The 10000-nt window shown below is 40.3% G+C and overlaps 1 protein-coding gene across 39 annotated transcripts in view; it reads right to left on the reverse strand.

Moving 5' to 3' along the window:
* EBF3 (EBF transcription factor 3) overlaps window positions 1–10000 on the reverse strand; it is a 120188-nt gene that overhangs the window by 37155 nt on the left and 73033 nt on the right. For 21 of the 39 annotated variants that reach the window (XM_040702537.2, XM_040702531.2, XM_046943091.1 and 18 more), the window contains exons 8-9: window positions 5683–5764; window positions 2586–2730 (exon numbers count right to left, since the gene is read on the reverse strand). In XM_040702537.2, coding sequence (XP_040558471.1) covers window positions 2586–2730; window positions 5683–5764 — 227 coding nt within the window. The remainder of the gene's footprint in view (window positions 1–2585; window positions 2731–5682; window positions 5765–10000) is intronic. The other 18 variants (XM_040702542.2, XM_040702538.2, XM_046943092.1 and 15 more) reach the window with 1 other exon arrangement.

The raw sequence follows: 10000 nt of genomic DNA on the forward strand, positions 1-10000 counted from the left end.
GAATTAGTTCTACTATGCTACGCTGGGAGGTATAACAATTGTTTTTCCTGCAGTTGTATTCAACTACTGTAAATAATTTGCCGTGCTTTTTGTGAGCTCAAAGGATTCAATGGCAACCTTCCACAGTAGCAGCAGGGGGAATTAGTTTACTTGGAAACGATCTGCGAGTGTGTGTATATACTGCTGGTGAATATTAGATGATTGGATAATGAGGTGTTAGCAAGGAGAGGCTACATAGAAGTAAATATCTGTGGTTTGGAGCGGGCACTTTTCTTTAAAGAATGTGTTACTAATGCAAAGCATACCATCCCGACGTGAGCACGGCGACGTGCACGGGGACACAACTAACTTCAGGCATGACATAAAATATCATCGCTCCAAACAGGCTGTCAGTACCGCGCGTTACACCCCGGCCAGGGGGAAACAAAGATTCGTGTGCAAGCAAGGCTGCCATTTCAGGAATTCGCTCTGTAGGTTGTAACATTCCAATTTTAAGAAGCCGAAGCCTGTTCCAGATCGAGAAGTTGTGTGGCTATTTCAACAGAAGCAGAGCCAGTTGTGGCTGCTTATTTCCTTAGCGGTGCTTAATCACATGGGAAGCGCAGCCTGACCGGGGAGATGCTGAGCACTTCTGAATCCCCTGACTTCCAGCTTGGTGTGTTTGGAAACCTGGCTCTGCAATTCTTACAGTCAAGGGCAATTTGATTCTCTGCTGCTGCGTTGCAGGGCTGTTTGCTTTTGGTTATTTAGGTACTATAATTGTTATTAGAAGTGGGACTTGAAGGTAAAAAGGAGCGCTTGGATTTTCACATTCATTTTTAACGGTCCAGCTTGCACGAATGAGTAGCTATGAGAGGTTAGGCAGAGAGGATTTGGCGCTGCATTTGTAACATTTAAATAAAGCAAATCAATTACCATTTCTCAAAAAGGAGCCACCGGTTGGAGAAATGTATGTAGATTTTCTGCAGTATGTGCAAGTGGCCTTTATTTTTCTAAGTGATATTTTCTGCTTAGAGTCAAATTCTTTTTTATACAGCTTACCAAAATAAATACTTGTATTTTGCTAAGATCATAATAGCTCATTAGAAGAGGCTGAATTTGGACCCAGACTAAAACCTAACACCACAGGGCTGAGCATGCCTACTTGAACCTATAATGTTGCTAGTTCTCTCTCTCTAGGGAAGGGGAGGACTAGAGGAAAGGATTCAACCTTCTTAATTGTGAACCTCATTAGTGACGGTTGCTAGGCAAAACACACACCTACTTTCAGTGCATATGAAAGAGATAAACAATACGTCATAGACCATAATGACTCTTGTGCTCAGGGCGACCTTTAATTATTATATTTTTGTTCTCTTATACCTTAGTTATTAATGCAGAAAAACAAATTAGTTGTGTGTGTGTGGACTGCAGCAGATTCACAAATTGTTTTCCATTTTTTGATATCTAGATCGTATTTCTTTCTGATAATTATTGCTCGCCTCATTCATTTTTTCTGTATGCCCATTGGTAAGTATCGTTTGAAACATAAAATGGCAATGATTGTATTAGCAGCTTAGAGCTCCATTATTACTTTAATTAATTTTATTAGTGTAAAAAGCCACAATCCCGTCAACGTGGCAGTAGCAGCTCACACGAGGAACCCCGTGGCAATGGGTGCGCAGGGCTGGCCATGCTCGAGGCACTCCGTTGCCAGTAGTTCTGACCATTCTAACTCCTTGAGGACTCAGAATGCATTTGACCTCTATGCATTTCGCTTTAATGAAAACCAGAGTACCTCAGAGCTGTTTTGTATCTATACACTGATGTACTTTGCAGTGAGAACCAATATCTAAATCTAAATAACTATTTTGTACTTCTGGGGAGAACGGAGATACGAGTGCCAGCGCACGAGCGCAGCTGCAATGGTGGGTGGGTGGCTCAGAGGTGGGTGGGCTCCAAAAAGACACTCTAGATTTTCAGAGACACTTCCCATTCTCTTCTTCATCTCAGCCTATCTTCTTTTAGCAGTTCAGGCAAGAAGTCAATCACACTGAGTCAGTCTGAAGAAAAACATTTTGCTGTTTTTCTCATACAAAAACGCCACTGCTGTAATCTGCAGCAGTAAGGCCCAGCAACAGGAAATTGACCTCACAGTAAATTCTTTGCAGATTTGGTCATGCTTTTACCATACACTTAAACTTGCATACATAACCTGAGACTGTACCTCTGGATCAAGGAATATGACAAGCCAAAATAAAATCAAGTCAAATTAAATAGCAAGAAAAAGCTGCAAGCAAAACAAGACAAAAAAAAAAAAAAAAAAAAGGAAAAAAAACAACAACAAAAAAAGAAAAATTGATTGTGACTGCAAAACTGTAAGTATTAAATAAAGAAAGGAGTCAGAAGCAAATTCAGAAGTGACCGTATTCTGGTTGAGAGGGGCTGAGAAATACTAATGGACTTTTTTAATGGGTGGTTTGATTGATGAGAGAAGAAATTATGGAAAAATAAATGTAATGGTGTATCAACATAAAGTATGGTGTAAAAAAAAAAAAAAAAAAAGCATTGCAAATAAAAAAAAAGACATGTAAATGTGTGCCTACCATTTTCCAGATAAGAAGGAGCCGTACCTTCTGAGGGGTCAAGGCGGCGAGCCCGCCTTCCGTGTTTGGAATTGTTGTGTACAAACATGTTGTCTGAGACAGCCAGAACGTGGCCATCCACATTGACTGTTGTTGATACAACAACCTAAAAAGGAAGAAAAAAAGGAATTTAAGAAGTCTGCGTATTTTCAGGAACACGGATACACTGATAGATCTTCTAAGACAAAACAGCATCACAATCTGTTACTTCTCACTTGAAGCAAAGTGAATGACAACTATGAATACATCTTTGTTTATGTGGCTAACACTGGTGATTTTTAACTCACAATTGTTTCACTTCAGAACCTGCTACACTAATTAGAGTTTAATCTCCTATTATGCTAACAAATGAATTCAATTCAGGGAAATATTCTTCTAGCCATTAGTTTCAGAAACACCCCTCTAGCCACTCATTTTAAAAGCTGCTGTTTTGATTGATCTGTTGATATATTGATTAGATAGTTTATCTAATTAAAATTTGTTCACTTGAGACTGTCTTCAAATGAAGGGTTGTGAGGATTCCAAATAAAAAAAGCTTAATAAATCAGGAACCATCGTAACTCCCCATTTTTTCTTCAGTAAATGATCTCCAGGTCAGTTTTACAATTACATTTAATGTCTGATAATGAACTTTTTTGCATCTGAAAAGACTGAGTTGAATATGAATGGTGAAAGTGTTTTCAATCCATGAAAAGTATCCCTTCTCAAGTTCATTTGGATGGTGATTGACCCTGGTATGTCAATGGAATTTCCTCCTTTATTTTTGAGTGAAAGGCTCCTATTCTTGTGTCCAGGTTCAGAGTCCGGCCATAGAAGAGATGATGGATAGGGCCTTCTTTGGCTTCCAGCTGCTTCTCAGTAGAAAATGGAAAAGGAACATAAGCAAAACGCACAACCTTCTCGATAAAAACACCTACACAATGGATTTGTGAAACTCATTCTGGAAATGATATTTCACGACCACAAGCCAAAGAGGAAATTGTGAGACGTGCGTGTGTTGCGTGTGACATAACTTCACAGGTTGGTCGTTATTATCCCAGATAGACTTTTACATCTTATTTAAATGCTCCAGCATGGACCCTATGGTGCGGGTTCCAGATTTGCTAAATGCAATAATCACAGTAGCTTTTTCCTGGTGGCTTAGCATTAGTAGAGTCCTCATGGGCAGCGGCTATGTGAGGCTACGTTAGGCCATACCAACCACATGGGAGATGGTGGCAAAGGCTGGTACAAATGTTAGCTTTTGTCTTCTGCTTATTTTACTTTTGGACATAGCAAAAATGATTTTCAGGGTTCTCACACCAGCTTTCATACCCAAACACATAATGAGCAAAAAAAGAGGGGAAAAAAACCTATTCTCCATTTCCACAGCGCTAGTCTCAGGCATCAGAAGACAATTCTTATCTGTTTCTGTGTTTTGGATCACCTCTGATCCTGCTTCTTATTCACAACCCATAATTAGCTTTCAGCTATCACAGCACCTTTTCTGTGTACTCTGTCTCCTCTGAGACAGCCATCTGCGTTCTCCTTTCGAACAGCCCGAGGGCAGCTCTCTGCCAGTCTGCTCTGCTCCCCTATCTTTCTCGTCCCAGAAGTGGACACTTTCACTCCTGTCGACATCCACTTTGGAGAGTGCTGAGGTTGCACACTCACCGAAGCACAGAGCTACCGCCATGCCACTGGGCTATCAACTTTCACTTTTAATGAGATTTGCAGACTTAAAAAAATATTGCAAAACATACAGGTGTGAATTTCAGCAAAGACTTCTGGATTTGGTTCCTAGAACACAGTATATTAAGAAGACAGGGAAAGGTGTATATAAAAATGACAACTATTTTTGTTCTGTCATGTATATATAGGTCAGTCACCAAGGGAAAAATACTGTAGTTCAGCAAAAGAAAGTAGACATGCTATGTTTTGTTATATTGGCTTATTCCTGCAACACACCTAAAAAGGTGCTGAGACAGTGAAACCAGTTAAAAATATTGTTCAGGATCTGACATACTGTTAAGTCCAGTTAAACCTTCTGAGAGGCAGGGAGATTAGCTAAAGAGACCCAGGAAAATCTTTCTAGTGTCTACTGGCTCCATTGTCGACCACAAGATCACTCATGACTGATGCTTCATTTAGTCATCGGTGAGACAAAGAGGGCATTTCCACTCATCCCAGGTTTGACCTTCTGTTCTGTTCAGATGGATCAATATCACCAATGCCACGTGAAGCTGAGATGCATGAAAAATGGAAGCTTGGCTCAATTGTTTTGAAGAAATATTTTTTCCAGCCACAGATCTTTTCTGTTGGCTGGCTCATGTGTTCTGGCTTCACCGGTTGGTTGGCTGTGCATGAAAACAGATGTCACATGTTTTGCTATCAAGTTTAACCACAAGTTATTCTTCTCAAAACTAAGAAAGCTTTGAACATCTCAATACTAGCTTATTATTAGTCTCCAATATGAATATTTCTGAAATCTTTTTGAAACAAAACACATATTGTTATTAGCAAGCATTTCAAATGACCCCAAATACGGAGGAAATTATTTGTCCACCACGTCAGATGTCTTCCTGTAGTGTTATCATTCACCACAAGATATTTCAAAAGATATAAGGAGAAAGTGAAGTATTAAGCATTTTCTAAATCAATTCAGACAAAAATACATGGGTTGTACCACTGCTGTTGGATTTACAAGTTGTAAATGTGAAAGGAAAAACTAGATCCAGACTTCACCAAGTTCCGCAGTTGAATTCCCAACAGCTGTTTACATGGTTTACATATGTAAAATCTCCACAGATCTCAATTCGTACCACAATGGAGGTGTCAGGAGGAAGGAAAACTATGCTTTCTGAGAAGGTGCCCACTTGCGTCACTGCAGAACCGGCCAGGTCCCGGAAACAAGCATTTAAATTAGCAGGGAATTTATAAAATAGTCATAGCATTTTAGACACATAACATTGAAACTACACTAAGTAGAAGACTGACACTAGATTTTCATTAAACAAAAGTTCAGGAAGTTTGAAAGTCTGAGTAAATCCTACATGGTATTTGTAGGAAATATCTGTACCTGGAATCTTCGCATGTCTCGTGGGTTGCCTGCATTCTTCAAACAGTTCTGATTGCACTTGAGGAAAAACTTTAGAAAGAATCTATGAAAATACAAAATTGAAATCTATTAGTTTCATCAAACCGTAAACCCAATTTTAAAAAGTTTAATACGATCTTATCATAGTTATACCTAAAAGAATACTGCTAGTGAACTATTACTTTCTTACTAGTTAATGAATGTATTTTAAACAGTAAGATCTCTGTCATAAACTCTGTCATTATTGCCAGGGAAAGGCAAATTTATATTTTTAATTTTTCAACAACTACAAATATATTGACTCCGGGCCATATCTTAGCTCGGTGTGGGAAAGTAGATTTCAATGACTCATTGACTTCAAAGGCAATGACTAACATCAGATGAAAATTTGTTTCTAGTTTTCTAAATGTTTTTTTGTTTTTTTCACAACTTACATTAGCAGTAATGACCTCTATCCCAGAAAATTCTAAGGTAACAAAGGATCAGTCTTCCAAAAAACTCTTGGCTTTGCCTCTAGCTTGGCAGTTCTAGCTATGCAAAGGGACTCGGTCCAATCCTGCTGACTCCAGTGAGGCTCAGCCTTGGATCTGGCCCGAAGAAAGGCCCTGTTTGAGTCATGTTTTTTTTAAAAGGTAAGGAACGTGGAGGATTAGACCCTGTTTTACGACCTCTCCAAGCTGCGCCAGCCTTTAGCTGTAAGGAGTAACTCTACCTGAGTACAGAAATCCAGCTGATTTTTGCTGTGAGGCAATTAGCAATTATTTAGGACTAAACTGTACCATCGAGGCATCTCCCAGCAAACCATTCTGTAGCAATACTGCCTCACGGGAACACAGCAAGCACTTACGAGAAGGGGAAAAGCTTGAAAGGGTGCAGACCCGCTGCTCTCCCGCACAGGCTGCTGAGTACGTGCTGTGGGGTGGTGGTTCCACTCTCATTCTTTTTACTCCTCACTTTCAAAAATTGCTTTGAAAAGAAAGCAACAATTCTGTAACCTTGCTAAGGCCTGAAAGTAGGCTGAGCCAGATTGCGGGAAGCCTCTAATTCCTCTCCTGGCATCAGAGGGTGTCCACAGCCTAGCACCTCCTCTTTTCATAGAGTTCTGATTTCACATTTAATAATTATTTAAAAGCACTAAGGGTTTTGGTTTCGGGCTCATGATTGGCACCAAGTAACAAGCAAGTCTCAGGACTCCTTATCCAGAGTTTCTCAGAGGCACCACCCCATCAGCTTGTGCTGTCCAACTTTATACATTTTGAATAGCAAGGTTAGGCAGAGCCTTTATATTTAGTCTATGAGCCATTATTATTTATTCACACCAATCTGTACAAATGACTATCTTAGCTGTAAACACTTTGCAGAAATTTTCAAGTGCAAATAATATTCCTGGCAGGAGGTATGCCAAGAAATTCTGTCCTTCATCCGTACCCAATATGGCCCTGTTGTAGTTGAGAAGAAATCTCGTAACAGTTGTGCCACACCATGCCGTCTTGCCAAACTTTGGGTTGTCTGGACGGGAACATCACAAATGACTGCCCCACACTACAAACTGGTGTCTAAAATCACGGCTCTTCTTTTTAAGTTAAACCTTGAACAGGACCCTAATATCATCACGGGTACTAATGCTGAAGGAGTGATCTCCCATATCTAACAGGCAGGGAGATGACTAGTTTTACTTCTATTGAGCATAGATAAGTCAGTACTGTCAATTCAGCTATACCAAAATCAGCAGTTTCCAGCTGTTCAGTTGAATGAGAGCTGGAGTTCTTCTGTGGCTGCCATGATCTCTCTTGGAGGTTCCCTTGCACTTGGGTTTTCTGCACACCATTGCAGGAATGCCACCAAGAGTTTCAGACATCCCATAAAACTGCATCTGTGTTAGCCACACTTTCATCCTAATTTTATCTGCCTTGGGTTGTTTATTATTTTTTAGATACTTGCAAGCTCCGGATGCCAACTCATCAACTGAGGACTGCCTAAGCATAACAGCATTTCTGTTCCATCTCTGGTCTTTCTCCCACACCTTTTATTAGGCAGCCCTGATGCTCAGTCTGCCCTACTCTGCACCCACCACATGCCATGAGAGCCTTTGGCCTCACTACTCCCAGTGCCACAGCCGTGCTGACAAGGAGCATCTCAGCTTTTTTTTCTGATCTCAGATGGGTGTTGTGAAGCTTTTTGAGCTTATGTTTGTGAATTGCTCTGAAATTCTTAAATGAACTGTGCATGGGGAATGCTAAGCATTATTCCTAATGGTTTTTTTTCTTAACTTGAAGCCTTCAAGATGAATTGTTTCTACACAGAGAGCTCACATCCAGTACAAAAAGGGGCATTAAGCACTCCTTCACTAAGCATCACCTGGAACCCATATTTGTTCATTTGTTGAAAAACAAAACACACTTGGTGGAATTAGATGTTTTTACCACGAAGAACCTGAGCACTGAGCTAAGCATTGAAGCCACAACACTGGGGTGAACACAAGCAACATTCACATCCCAAGACCTTTTTGTTCTTTGCAATCCATGTTTTCAGCAAATCTGTGGAACACAGGTGGCGCTGAGACAAGATTTTCAGAGGAAGACAACGTAAGTCAAAAATCACATTCCCAGGCAGAGTAGTTCTCATGCTGTCCTGGCAAAGAAAACTGACTTGATTTTTCCTCTCATCTGACCAACAAGAATCAGGGCTACCAGGAATGGATGATCCCTGCAGAAGAGAGCAGATACTGTCCTCAGAGAAGCCCTCAGATTTGAGGCAAGAGCTCTGTCACACACTGAGAAGTCAGCAGCTGGATTTGAGCTCAGTTTGACTGTGTCTCAAACTCGGTTGCTGTAATAGGAAGGCAAGCCTTTCTATATTTGCCTCTCCATGCTACACTTTGTATTGTATCCACAAGTGTTGTTTTTGCAATGAACACAGGCTTGCAGAATAGTCTTCCGAGGCATACCAATCTGTTCCTAAAATACTGATATGGAAAAAAATGCAGTCTTTGTGATGCTCCTCTCCTCCAATTTTTTCACATGGCTAGAAAAGGACTGCTACCACCTTAATTAAAATGTATTGCCTACCACAAGACTTCACTATTTTAAGATAAAATTTACATCTTTTATTAACTCACCTCACCTATACACTTAGCTCACAATGCCTCTCAACGCCCATCTGCCATCCCCGTACAGTAAGTCACTTGATATTCCACCCACCAATTTTTCCTAACAACCACTGTGCAATTAAACTCAACACGTTCTGTTGCGAGGTAAATTAGGCACACCTGCGGCCAGACTTCATTTGAACTGCATCAGAAAAGGACCTAACAAGGTGAGAGCGTACCACAAAGTTATAGTCCTGTCAAGCAATTAGGTTTTCACTTCTGGGACATCCGCACAGTGCAATTATGCTACACATTACAACCTGGCTAATCTTCTGAACAAATGTCATGTCTCAGAGAAGCTAGTAAAAGCAGTTCATCTGCAAATGTGTCTGCTCTTAAGCCTCCACCTTATGCACATAACAACCTACAGGAGACTTTTTTGTGATATGAAAGATCTTTTTTCCATGGGAGATTTTTAAAACCCTGCAAGTGCCTTTTCATCCTTTTCACCTCTTCTTAACCTTTTTGAGAGGAGGTGTTGTAGCAAATAGACTAGAAAGACTTCTGTACTTGAATTTCAACACTGAGCAAGCGAGAAAATACTTGATAGTATGAGTACAACTGGTGCCTTTAGTTTGCTTTGATTCAAATACTGTTTGGCTAAAAAAATATTTGTTGCAGAAAACCATCTACTGAAAACCATAGAAACATCATCATCAAAGTATATCTCCAAACAGATTTCATTTATCAGTAGGAAGCAAATGTTTCATTCTTTTTATTTCACACACTGTGTATGAATGTCCTGATGTCAACATCCTAAACCAAAATCAGCACTGACAACGCATGAGCACTCAGACCACAGCTAAGGAAGAAAGCTTCAATGCGCAGTTATGCAGAGCCTCCACCCCTTTGTTAGATGAGACCTTCCCGACTTCCGACTCAAAAAGGACAGAAGACACAGCAATCTGTCAGCTTTGCTGGCACAAGTTTTACTCTGATAATTCTGTTTCACTTCTGTCTGTATTTCAGGTATGCAGTTTGCATGTTCAATTAAGCCTACAGTTAACAAAAGACTATACTACAAAACAGAGCATTGCTAAGATGCGACAAGCTCACTCTACTTCCATGAGCAAAAAACCTGAGGTTTGTATTATTATCCGAGATTCTGAAGTTCTCTGGAACAGGAGCTGTCCATGGGGGCACAATGCTGCT

This window comes from Gallus gallus, chromosome 6, assembly GCF_016699485.2.
Source record: "Gallus gallus isolate bGalGal1 chromosome 6, bGalGal1.mat.broiler.GRCg7b, whole genome shotgun sequence".
Lineage (NCBI taxonomy): Eukaryota > Metazoa > Chordata > Aves > Galliformes > Phasianidae > Gallus > Gallus gallus.